The sequence below is a fragment of the Mesoplodon densirostris genome, chromosome 15, assembly GCF_025265405.1.
Source record: "Mesoplodon densirostris isolate mMesDen1 chromosome 15, mMesDen1 primary haplotype, whole genome shotgun sequence".
Classification (NCBI taxonomy): domain Eukaryota; kingdom Metazoa; phylum Chordata; class Mammalia; order Artiodactyla; family Ziphiidae; genus Mesoplodon; species Mesoplodon densirostris.
The window spans coordinates 77,109,725-77,123,671 of NC_082675.1; the positions used below are offsets into that span (position 1 = coordinate 77,109,725).

At 40.3% G+C, this 13,947-nt stretch overlaps 1 protein-coding gene across 4 annotated transcripts in view; it reads right to left on the reverse strand.

Moving 5' to 3' along the window:
• Positions 1 to 444: 444 nt before the first annotated feature.
• Positions 445 to 13,947, reverse strand: part of PIGN (phosphatidylinositol glycan anchor biosynthesis class N) — a 106,683-nt gene continuing 93,180 nt past the window's right edge. For 3 of the 4 annotated variants that reach the window (XM_060119168.1, XM_060119169.1, XM_060119167.1), the window contains one exon: positions 445 to 755. In XM_060119168.1, coding sequence (XP_059975151.1) covers positions 632 to 755 — 124 coding nt within the window. In that variant the 3' untranslated portion in view covers positions 445 to 631. The remainder of the gene's footprint in view (positions 756 to 13,947) is intronic. The other variant, XM_060119170.1, reaches the window with a different exon arrangement.

A 13,947-nucleotide genomic window follows, 5' to 3' on the forward strand; every position in this document is an offset into this window, starting at 1 on the left:
TGAAGGTAAAACCTGCATCTAGCTGATTGACTATGAAAACTAAAAAAGCACTAAAAAGCATAAAATAGTATTGCTGAATACTGAAGAAAAATGAAAAACACCTGCAAACATTTTTCTACACATCCTGATTGTCTTTGTAATGTTGTTTAGTAGGTAGAACTACTTGCGAAACAAGTGCTGAGAATTGATAAATATTTATGGTGCCACCTGGTGATTTACTTCATGTTCAGCCAGTGCATTGATTTTGGATGTGATCAGTGCTGCCCACTCAGGAGCACATTCTCCTCTGCATATAATACAGGAAGCTGTACAGCTGGGGACCAGAGACTGTTACAGGTGCTCTGAAACCTCGGTGAGAAGAGTTGCCAACTAAAGGAAAAAATGAAAATGCAGAATGCTTTACTCTGCTTTTCCACAGATGTAACCACGACTTCATGCAAAACCTAAAGAAAATGGAAGCTCCTTTATTCCAGATAACCTGTAAATTCAGAATTCCACATATAATTTCCTTTAGATGAGCAGAGTATGTTATACATTAATATCCATCTCCTTTATGAATCCTTGATAAGATTTTAGTTGACAAGGAGAATGAGAAACAGGATCTGGATGCTGAATGATGGCTTTGGCAACATCATATGAGGTGGCTTTTGGGTCTGCCACACAGTGTGAGTTTCTTTGTTGTGAGCATCTGTGCCAGGCCATTGAGAAACACCAGAAAGATGGTCATGGACATGACAATCACGTAGTGGCTGATGCTACAGAAGGAGAAAAAGAAACATGTTACAGGCAGAGAGAACACATAAGAGGAAAAGCATAAGATCCCTCTAACTAATGTTTCTAAATGTACAGTTGATCCTTGAAGAACTCAGGGATTAGGGGTGCCGACCCTCTGAGCAGTCGAAAATCAGCTTATAACTTTATAGTTGGCCTTCAGCATCCAAGGTTCCTAAGTATCTATGGTTTGGCATCCTTGCATTCAACCAACCACGGATCTTGTAGTACTGCAGCATTTACTATTGAAAAAAATCCACATATAAGTGGATCCATGCAGTTCAAACCCATGTTGTTCAAGGGTCAACTGTGTATATAAAATATACAGAATTACAGAGGATAGCAATGATTTTGAAATAGATATCAATGTGTTAAAAAGGACAAATTTGTTGTAGAAGTAGTGATGAACATAATATTTTGAGATAGCTCCAACAACTATAATGATATGAAAATGTCTGATTGGTATTAGTAGTGCCTGTGTCTTTGTCACCATTAGAAACTGAATTTTAAAATTTAGCTTTTAGAAAAATAAAGATAATTTCCCCCCCTCTAATTCTTATATACTCTGAATAACATCCACAGACTCCCCAAGATGTCCCCCAGTTAAGTATTCTGATATTTTAGAGCATGCCATCCCATGTTTTGACATAAGTTAGAAGTACTCTGACAAAACTACCAGCCACAAAGAAAGAAAAATGTTACCCAAACTCAAATTCAGTGAAGCAAAAGTTTTAGTCAAAGAATCTAAACAAAAGAAAAGGGACACATCTCTCTATTAATCTCAGAGTCGAAGCTACTATCCCCAAGACGTTTGGAAAAAGATAGAATACGCTTAAAATTACTCAATCCCAGTTCCCATCTATCAGCAATATTAAATATTCAGTTTTTCTTTGTAAACACAGTACATAGTACATGGCTTGATGATAAATTTGGAAATATGGAAAGAAATTTAGGACACAGATCTGACAAATGTGCAACAAAGCAGAGGCTTCCTATAGTGATAACAGTACAGTATTGCCCAAGCTAAGCTTCAGTGCAGATTGGCAAGTTATTTATTCACAATGCCTATCAGAGTTGTGTTTAACTGTCTAACTTCATAATAGATTCACACATTTTACACTCTTCGACAAAGGTGAAGGGAAGGTTCCGCAGGCCTGTAACCAAGCTGGCTTGATGAAGGGAGGTCATATTTTCTCCCCTTTCCTCTCCTCTACCCACAGCAAACAGAAGTCCTGGTGTGGGTTAAAGAAGCCCCTTCCCAAGAATGGCCCCCAGGACAAGCCCCAGGGAACTTGTCTTAGGGCATCTGGGAAGGTGCCTTTTGGGTGCATCGAAAACAGGCCGATCAGAGAGGGACATGGAGACTAAGGGGAAAGGGAACAGCGGCCTGCAGGCCTCCCTCCCACCTTCTCAATAACTCCAGTCCAATAGGTGGGCAGCCCCCCAAAATGTCCAACTGCTGGCCCTAGGCCAACCTAGGCAAAGCTTCACTGTGCTGTCAGGTAACTGCCCCATAGGCAAGGCCCCTCGAGGCCAGGAAAGAAGGGCCTCTACGCCACGCAGCTTTTATTTATTTATTTATTTTTGGTATTGTTATAAGCTTTTAAGTAAGAACCTCCAATTGTAAAGCTTTATGGTTTGATAAGATTTCCTTTGGAAAGGCACTGATTCCTATTTAGAATCTTTCTCTAGGTTCACTGGTTCATCTTGTAAAGTAAATTTGATATAGAAGAGTTGGCTAATTAAAAAATAAGAATGAGACCTAGTTATGTTAGAAATCTGGTTCTGGACTAGGGTAGGCTCCTGACCTAAAAAGAAAACAATAAGATTAGATCTGTAACTGCTAGCCAAATATTAACATTAAGTTAAGATTTTTGAAATGTTTGTTTATTTTCACTGTAAAAATAATGTAATAGAATATTGGACCTGGAATTTACTTAAATTTATGTGTGTATGTGTTTGTGTGTATGTGTGTTTGTATATTTTTTTAACCCTGAATTAATAGGATATAGCTCTAATCTACCACTTCATTATGTAGATTTTACAAAGCTACTTTGCAACTTTAGTAGCTACAGAGGAAATAAATCACTGATAATTATTTATTCAAAAATGAAAACAATGATAAGACATTTTTATCATTCTACAAAGCCCTTCTGGGAATAAAACTATCTAGATATTTATTTTAACAGAATGCTCTTGAACAACTCATGCCAAAATAGACAAGATTATGTTACTAAAATTATGTGAGTTATGCTGAAATTTTATCACACTAAAGTTGGTAACTGGTTGACTGATTTTACTTTAAACATTTTCCAAAGTGGGGCAATTCAAGTTTATCACAGCACAGAGGTGTTAGAAAACTAGAAGCTTTAAAAAAAAAAAAAATCAGAAAAACTTCCTTTTCCAGGAGATGGAGTAGGTGTACTTTCCCCTATTCTTCCTGCCAAGTACAACAAAAACTCTGGGCATTGTATATAAAAGAAACATAAGAAGACTGAACAGTGGAAAGAATACACACAGGTTAAGGATCTTGGGACCCAAGGAATGACACAGTGGGTAGTTCCCTGGATTTTCTTTTTGCTGGAACAAATCGGAATAAACCAGAAATGCCAATGGACGTAGCCCAACCCCCCCTGAAACAACCCAACATGATAACAAAAGCCTACTCTCTAGCCAAAGGACAGACAAGGAATGGGGCAGGCCCAAAAGATGGAAAACTTTTAGACAGTAACTGTTCCACTTCAGCCAGAAACCACAGAAAAAAGGGTGGTTCGGCTCCTACCTGCTCCAGCAAAGGCCGAGTGGGGAGCCTACACTTCCACCCTCACCAGGCTGTGATGAGGTACTCCAACGCCCATCCATCCCTGACCCTGAACCCCCATGGCATGAGAGAACGCTGAGTAGGGAAGCTGGTACTTTCACCCAAACCTGGCAGTGACAAGCAATTCCCACTGCCCGACAGTGTCAGTGGAGACCACGTGAGAAGCCTCGACTTGCACCCCCGTCCAGCAGTAATGAGGGCCCCCCTCACTGGGGTAGTATCAGACGAGGCCCAGTGGAGAGTCATTCACCTCCGCCCAGAGTTAACAAGGCCATTCCCCTCCCCACTGTGATGTTAGTGGAGGTCATGTAGGGGAGCAATAAGGACTTCCAGCCCTTCCTAGCCACGGAAATACCAGGGGAGGCCCAGTGGGGAACTGTAATTCCTTCCCCTGCCCTGTAATAACGAGGAGACCCCTTTGGGCGTCAATGGAGGCTGAATGGGGAACCTGGATTTCTACTCCACAGTCAGTCAAAAAACAGTTTGGTAGTTTCTTATAAAACTAAACATGCAACTACTATATGACCCAGCAAGTGTACTTCTGGACATTTATCCCAAAGAAATGAAAACTGATGTTCACAAGAATGTTTAGAGGCTTTATTCATAATAGCCCCAAACTGGAAATAACCTCAATGTTCTTCAATGGGTGAATGACTAAACAAACTGTGGTACATCCATACTACAGAATACTACTCCGAAAGAAGAAGGAATGAACTACTGAAACACACAACAGGGCTTCCCTGGTGGCTCAGTGGTTGCGAGTCCACCTGCCGACGCAGGGGACACGGGTTTGTGCCCTGGTCAGGGAAGATACCACATGCCGCGGAGTGGCTGGGCCCGTGAGCCATGGCCGCTGAGCCTGCGCGTCCGGAGCCTGTGCTCCGCAACGGGAGAGACCACAACAGTGAGAGGCCCGCGTACTGCAAAACAACAATAACAACAACAACAACAAAAAACCCCACAACAACCTGGATGAATCACCGGAGAATTATGCTGAGCAAAGAAGGCTAATCCCATAATGTTACATACTGTATAATTCCACATATGTAACACTCATGAAATAACAAAACTACAGAAATGAAAAAAGGATTAATGGTTGCCAGGGGTTAAGGAGGGATGGAAGCAAGAAGGAAGTGGTTTTGCCAATAAAAGGACAACACGAAGGATCCTGTGTTGATAGAAGCTGTTCTGTATCTTGACAATATGAACGTCAATATCCTGGTTGTTCTATAGCTTTGTTGCATGAAGTTACCCTTGGGGGTAACTGGGTAAATGGAGTACAGGATTTCTGTATTATCTCTTACAATCTCATGTGAACCCATAATTATCTCAAAATAAAATGTTTAATTGAAAACAACTGGCAGCTTGCAGACAACACAAAAACAGGAAGTGGGCTGGCTTGCGCTAAAGGGTCCTAGATTGCTGACCTCTGCCCTAGGCTGTCAGGTCCCTGGAGGCAGGGACCATGGTCCCCGTTTCTCTCCCCATTGCATCTTTAAGGTCCAGTTCAAGGCCTTGTGGGCCCTTCAGTATTTGTTAAATTATTAAAAATGGTAATTTGTAATTAAAAGAAATCAGAAAATCTTCTTTTGTTTTACATACTCTGGTAAATTTAGCCTGGACTGAAATCAGACTCCCCTAAAATAAAAGTCATAGACATATAATCAAAATTAAATGATAAAAGACAAAATCCCAAAATATTTAAAGAAACAAAGAGTCTCTCCCAAAATGAAGTAAAACTAGCTCTAGGAGAAATTAAAACATAAAGATAAGTGTAATTCTGGCATTAGAATCAATAATCAGAACCAGGGAATGGAACAGAAAGCACCGTACACTAAAGATAAAGGAACCATCACAAAAAACTCATGCCTGTTCTGGCTACGCTCACTTTAATTTTATGGGCACAGATGAGATTTGGTTCTCATGAATGCCTCAATTCTGACTGCACACTTGTGAATTATTTTTCTGTCTCCAAGTCAAACCATTTAATGTCCTTTCTTCTCAAAGTTCTATCACCTTCCTCCCCTCTCAGGAGATGACTTTGCTTATTTGAGAAAACTTTACTGAGAGCTAAGAGAGAACTTCTCTTCTTGCTCCAAACCTACTAAAACACCCATATCTGTCCATATTTCCTCCTGCACCTGATCCTGTCTAAAACAAACCCCTCCACTTCTGTTCTGGATCCTGTTCCAACTTTCCTACCAAAGGACTTTACTTTTGCAATGATTCCCCCGCCTCTCTTATAGCGACATTTTCCCCTTCTCTAAAGCGAGCAAAGCTGTCACCACGGAGATGTGTAATTTCTCTCATCCTAAAAATAAAAGAAAAACTCTCCCAAGATCCCATGGCTTCCTCTGGCACCATCCTAATTTAAGGCATTTTAAATTTGATATGTAAAACCCAGCTCTTAATTTCCCAAATCTTCCTTCATCAACCTCTCTTTTCTGAGGGGTTTCTCCATCTCGGGAAATGGCTTTACCCTTCATTCACTTAGTTACTCAAGATAAAAAACCTAGGAGTCAGGGCTTCCCTGGTGGCGCAGTGGTTGGGAGTCTGCCTATTGATGCAGGGGACATGAGTTCGTGCCCGGGTCCGGGAAGATCCCACGTGCCACGGGAGAGGCCACAACAGTGAGAGGCCCGTGTACCGCAAAAAAAAGAAAATAAAAAAAAACCTAGGAGTCACCCTTGATTCTCACCTTTTCTTCTCCTAGCACATCCAGCCCATTAACAAATTCCACTCACCTCTCTTTCAGAATACTTTGTAAATCTAGCCTCTTGTTACCATTTTGAATCACTGCCCTAGTCGAAGCTGTCATCATCTCTAGTTTAGAATACTGCAAGAGCCTGTTAACCAATCTTCCTCTTCTCTCTCTCGATCCCTGAGTATGTTCTCCATATTGGCCAAAGTGTTGTTTCCAAATGTAAAGCGTATCAAATACTTCCCTGCTCAAGAGTCTAATGCTTTGCCTTATACTTGGAATAAATTCCTAATTCCTTACAATGACCTTCAAAGCCATAAGTAACATCAACTGTCTTTCTGAACTCTCTCCCTACCATGTTTCTCCTCACACCTTTCTCGTCACAATAACCTTCATGTTTTCAAAAGTAATGACATCGGGGGCTTCCCTGGTGGCGCAGTGGTTGAGAGTCCGCCTGCCGATGCAGGGGACACGGATTCGTGCCCCGGTCCGGGAAGATCCCACATGCCGTGGAGCGGCTGGGCCCGTGAGCCATGGCCGCTGAGCCTGTGCATCCAGAGCCTGTGCTCCGCAACGGGAGAGGCCACAACAGTGAGAGGCCCGCGTACCGCCAAAAAAAAAAAAAGTAATGACATCGGGAAATGGTTATCATAGAAAGCCAACTTAAAAAAAAAACCTGTATATGTTTGCATATAAATTAAGTCTAAAAGGAGATACATCAACCTGTTGGACAGAGGTTAACTCTGAGACACTGAATTATGTGTGACTTCTTACTTTTTCTACATGCTTTCTGTATTTTCTAAAATGAGCTTGTGATACGTTTCTATTTATGTGATGTTTACAAATTATGGTAGGTTTAGACATAGAACTCTTGGCCGAGCTCATAATTATCACAGAAATCTTCAACTCTCTCCCATTTCTGTTCCTCACAGGACATTTCAAAATCTGCAATGGTTCCTGAGATAAAAATCCTCCAGCCAATAAGCTGGATATAATGGTCACAATTCTTCATGTTATAAGAAGGTTCACTCCCCAACCCAGGGACTGGAGTTTGGAGTCAGAGGTGAGATGAGGGACAGAGTGCAAACTGCCCAGTCTACAGCCTCGAGGATCAAATCCAGGACAGCCCAATCTGACCCTGGTTCCATGGGAAGACCAGGCAAGGAGGTTAGGAGGCAGGTAGATGAAGGAAAGCCATGAGGATTGTAAAAGGTTACACTATAAAACGAATATACAGAATGTGGCCTATGCATACAATGGAGCACTATTCAGCAACGAAAGGGAACAAAGTACTGATCCATGCTACAACATAAAGGAATGCCCCAAACATCACACTAACTGGAAGAAGACAGATGTGAAAGACTACATATTGTATGATTCCATTTATTGAAACGTCCAGAATAGGCAAATCTGTAGAGACAGAGAGCAGATTAGTGGTTTCCTGGGGCCAGGTATGGGAATTGCATAGAACTGAATTAGGCACGGGAGAATTTTTTGAGTGACATTCAAAAATATTCAAATATTCAACAACTAGATTGTGGTGATGGTTGCACAACTCCATAAATCTGCTGAAAAATCACTGAAGTGATTTAAATCATTTAAAAGCTTAAAATGGATGAATTTTATGATATATAAATTATACCTCAATAAAGCTGTAAAAAAAAAAGAAGAGATTATATTCTAGCAGATGTTTTTTCCATTAAATTTTACTGTCACTTTTAGGTGTTTTTAAAAACTTTAAAATATTAAATATGACTTGACCTCTTAACAAAGTAGTTTTGTAAAACCAGAAAGTAGGTGACCCATCCTCAAATTTAGTGACAGTCTGTTTATAAAAGGTATTCCACAGATCACTTATCTCCTTGGCCTGAAGTGGCCTGAAATCATGGACTCTTGGCTCATTTAAGCTAACATCATTGGCAGGGAACAGTTGTGAAGCTCATCATCTTCGTGCCACTGAGTCTAAGGCATTCAGTTTGTTATATTTTCCATCAATCAAGTCTTGGTGTCATCACAGCATAGCAGAGTTAAAGGAGCATCAACTTTCTACTTGAAATGAGTTCCGCTGTTCCCACTCTCTCCCCTTGACTATTCTGACAGCATTTAAATCAGTAATTCTAAAGGTATACATATGAGATGGTAGAGGGACAGGGTCTGTGTGTGGAGGGGCATACAGAATCACCAGGCAGGCCTGTTCAACGTGTACAATGGGTGATAAAAGGTTGATTATACTTCTCAATTAGGATAATGGGCAATAGAAGCAGGTCCTATCTGTCAGATGTACTGGGAAAGAAACAGGTTGAGAATCACTGATTTTAATAAAGCTTAGTATTCATTGTCAAGTGTAAAGATATTTTATGGCACTTATTAATTACATTTAGGAGGATATTAAAATATTACTGAACTTAATGATAAGTTTTCACTATATCTAAAGATAGAAGTGATACTTTAGTTGTCATTTATATTTTAATAATGTATAACAATAGTGCATGTAGGAAACAAAGTCCAAATGAATACCACTATCAAACTAAAGTTCAAACTGATGATGATGACTATTCACCTCATATCAAATACATTCAGAACATAAATTTAAATCTATGTTTTTATAGTTATGAAAATTCCCTCAAAGGGATTTTTTCTGTAGTTTAAAAAATACACTTCTCTCAGTATGCAATATAAAAGGCAATACTCTGTAAAGTTTATGGCCTGCTATAAATGAAGAAACTGTGTAAAAGATCAAAACAAGAAAATGCTAAATTACAGCTCTGTCGGCCCAACTCAGTTTCATGGCCTGGGTAGGATATTTTTCACATGGCTGTTGAAAAAAACACCTGATGCCACAAGGTTCTCCAGAAAACCACAGAAATTACACCTACGGTTTCAGGTGATCATACTGACTGGAGTGTATTCCTTTAACAGTTTCCATTAAAGTCTGGTAAAATCTGCTCCAAAGATGCATTTTGAACATATTGGACTACACTTACAAACAGATATCCTGTCTTATGCCCTAGCAATGCAATCTTTATTTTTAAAGACACTATTATTTATTAACCTGAAACTCATAGCTGAGGAATCTCTCCAACCTATTTTGAAAACCCACTGCAGTCCCCACGACGGCACTACAGACATTACAGATACATGTTAGACTGCATTCATGAGGGTCTTTAGCCCCTAGTCCTCTCTCAAATTCTAGGACAAGTTCTCACCATTTATGTATTTATAAAGCAATAAAATAGTGAGGACAAAAGGACAACATTCCATTCCTGTGAATAATAGGCATGGAATGGCTGAAGTTATTAACTGTATTACTAATACAAAGGAGTTTGGAAATAAAATTTGTCACAAAGGGAAACCACTGCAGGAGCACAATTCAAATAACCCTGGTTCCCATTAAGGAAATTATGACAGAAAGTTTAATAATATCTGCAACATGACAAGGAACTGCTCAGCTTTTCAAATGTATATCCACATAGGAATAATTAGAAAGCCAAAACTTAAAGCAATATTCTCACAAATAAAATGCAGGAAAAAGTAGAATAATGAAGTTTTGATAGGTGAACCTTATTGTATGGCGCTTTACTTTTGGATCTTGAAGTGTATTTTCCCCCACTATCCAAGCCTTTTCCTGGCAATCAATCAGATGCTTATGAAGATGCATGAACCACTTCTGCACATTAGACCTGTATCACATGGTTCACTGAGGTACTATATGCCACTACTGCTATACAGGATGCAAAGGAAAGATTTTAGAATTCTAACTCACCAAGAAGAGCAGCAGCAGCAACGAAAACCTCACCTTGCAGCATCAATTGGGGCAATTCCACTTAGAAAGCTTAATTCCACTAACTCAGATTTCATTCTGTCTCTCCATCCCGACCTCTTCCACCTCCCCACTCCCCATCATCTTCCTTTCTCAAGTAGGCATCTTTTGTACAATACAATAAAAGACAAAGAAGACAAACAGAGCAGAGCAAAGAGATATTTCCGCAGGAATGACCGGGAGGGGATGTGGGTAATTTATGTAGGATGGTTCAATGTTCTCAGCCTGATGAATAGAACTGAGCTCTGAAATCTGAAGTCTCAGAGCAAGCATCCCAGTTCACCTATGGGAGTTAGACTCGTGATGATGAAGCATTGAGACTGAGATAAACTGAGGTTTAACATAACTTATTAACTGGCTACACCTTTATTCTCTTCCCATCCACTTTGGATTTTTAATGTTGTATAGATGAGGATGTGAAGATTACACCAGGACAAAAGGCATAAACCGGGGCTTCCCTGGTGGCACAGTGGTTGAGAGTCCGCCTGCCGATGCAGGGGACGCAGGTTCGTGCCCCGGTCTGGGAAGATCCCACATGCCACGGAGCGGCTGGCCCCATGAGCCATGGCCGCTGGGCCTGCGCGTCCGGAGCCTGTGCTCCACAATGGGAGAGGCCACAACAGTGAGAGGCCCACGTACCGCAAAAAAAAAAAAAAAAAAAAAAAAAGGCATAAACCAGGACTGCTCCAGGTAAACCTGGACATACGATCACTGTATGTGTAGGGCAGCTCCCTTTATAAAAAAATACTATTACCACAAAATATTTCTACAGCACAGTTTTTACCCTGTATAGCATTAATTAACTATATACTATTTTAATATGTAATATAAATGAAGTACAGTACTGAAACACGGAGTTAGCGTCCTTTTCTCATGGCTAGTGCTGCTGAGGGAGGGGTCATTAATGCATTCACAGCCTACAAGTGCTAATGCACCATTCTGTTTCCCTTGATTTGAATGATGCTCATTGTTTGTTTTATGCCTCTGCAGCCTCTTTTTTGCTATCATTTTGTGCTTTGATGAACACTTTATTTCCCATGATGGTTGTGTAAAGGAATGCAAGGAAGAGGCCTGGAGGTACCAGACGCGTGCCAAGAAGAACGTCACACTAGATATTAAATTCAAGTTTTGCAATGGGTCAAAGCCTCTTTTAGTAACAAAAATAAAGATAGATAAACTGGACTATATCAAAATTTAAAACTTCTGTGCAAAGGACATAATCAACAGAGTGAAAAAGCAAACTACAGAATGGGAGAAAATATTTGCAAATCATATATCTGATAAGGGGTTAATGTCCAAAATACATAAAGAACTCCTACCACTCAACAATAAAAAACCAAATAACTCAAATGAAAAATGGGCAAAGGACTTGACCAGATATTTTGCCAGAGAAGACATACAAATAGCCAACAAGCACATGAGAAATGCTCAACATCACGAACCATTAGGGAAATGCAAATCAAAACTACAATGAGATATACTTCACACCCATCAATCAGGGTGGCTACTATCAAAAAAAGAAAAGAAAACAAGGATTGGTGAGAATGTGGAGAAATTAGTCTTCTGCACTACTGGTAGGAATAAAATGGCACAACTGCTATGAAACACATTATGGCAGTTCCTCAAAAGATTAAAAACAGAACTACCATATGATCCAGCAATCTAATTTCTGGGTGTGTATCTCAAAGAACTGAAAGCAGGGACTTGAATGGATAATGAACACCCATGTTATAGTAGCATTATTCACAGTAGCCAAAGGTGGGAGCAACCTATGTGCCCACTGAGGGATGAATGGATAGACAAAGTGTGATATACACATACAATGGAATATTATTCAGCCTTCAAAAGGAAGGAAATTCTGATATGTGCTCCAACATGGATGAGCCTTCAGGACATTACCCTAAGTGAAATTAGCCAGATACCAAAGGACAAATATTGTGTGACTCCACCTATACAAGGTACCTAGAGTAGCCAAACTCATAGAGACAGGAAGTAGAAAAGTGGATTCCAGGGGCTGAGAGGAAGGGAAAATGGGGAGCTGCTGTTTAATGGGTATAGAGATTCAGTTATGCAAGATGAAAGAGTTCTGGAGATTAGTTGTACAGCAATGTGAATATATTTAATAAAACTGAGCTGTACACTTTAAAATGCTTAAGGTGGTTTTTTATATTATGTATATATTACGATAATTTTTTTTAAAGAAAAGAAAAACATTATCAAGGAAAATGACTGTCAAAGTTGGCAATTTGGATTTAGTGCAAAGTACTATGACATGGTAATGGGCCCTGTAACATCGCTGAAGCCTGGGAGGACAGACCTTGAAGGAAGCAAGAAAAAATTATGCCTGGAAGCACAGAATAACTTCAGGGATCAAAAGAGAATTGAAGCCTGACTGTTAAGGTTATGACACCAGGAGCACTTAAGGATAATGCTTAATCACCCTGATGGTGCTGGTTTAGTTCGTTCCTCTATTTCCAGACACACATTCTACCCCACCTGTCACTCCACGGAATGAACTTGTATAAAAAAGGCAGTCAAGGGGCTTCCCTGGTGGCGCAGTGGTTGAGAGTCCGCCTGCCGATGCAGGGGACACGGGTTCGTGCCCCGGTCCGGGAAGATCCCACATGCTGTGGAGCGGCTGGGCCCGTGAGCCATGGCCACTGAGCCTGCGCGTCCAGAGCCTGTGCTCCGCGACGGGAGAGGCCACAGCAGTGAGAGGCCCGCATACCGCAAAATAAACAAACAAACAAACAAATAAATAAAAGGCAGTCAAGATTCCTAACTCCTAGGCAATAATTCACTTGTGGAAGTAACATCTAGAATATTAAAGCTCCGGTAGAACCAAAGTACATGGCTGCTCACTTATATGCCAACAGAATGTACACTGTAGTTTTGTATTCAAGGTTCTCCAAGTTTAGGTTCCCAAAGGCTATTTTCTGGAAATTTGTTTACCCAAAACCTAAGGTTTCTGAAATTCAACTTATTTATCACACTCCAGATGAGTAGGCATTGGGCTTTTTCACCTCTATGCTTTGCTCATATCCATTACGTCTGCCAAAAATACTCTACGTCCCCTCACTGAAATTATACCCTTCACTCAAGGCCCAGCTCAAACGCTGACCTTGAGCAACGTTTTCCCCGTCACTGCAGTCGGAATTGAAGCGGCCTCCACTCGGTATTCACATAATGCTGAAGCACATGCTGCCTTGTTTTACAGTTATTCTGTCTTACAACCCTGAACGCAGGGGCCATGTGTCAGAGTCATATCCTTCCAGGGCTGGAATAGTCCTTATAAGTTATACAGTAGAACTTCCCCCTCAGTGCTTGAATTCCCTACGAAAAACTCTGATGCAGGAGTTATCCATCTCTAGCAGTGGGGCATCGCCAAGTCTTGAGGAGGCAATCCCATTCATCTTTGGGCCCTTGGTAACACCTGGGAATGCTTCGTGGATGGTGAATGCTCACTATATACTTTTTCCTGAAGAAATGATCTATATATTAAATGTACATACAATGCAAAAAACTGAAACCTACGTATTCCATGTTATTGTTAAAGTCTTTCAGAGCCAGTTTCCTCTGCTGTAAAGTAGAAATAATTATATTTTCTTCACATCACTGTCATTAAAACTAATGAAATAACCTATGTAAAACTCGTAATATACTGTGTGCAATAAATGACATTTTAATACTAATTATTATATCAATTTAATACCTTTCTCAATAATCCTTAACTTTACTCATTTGCTGCTTAATTTAATCTGGCTTTCCCCCAGATTTGGGTGTAAGTTTTTTTCTGTGGCAAAACAATCCAATCCTCCAAAAGGTTCTGGAAAC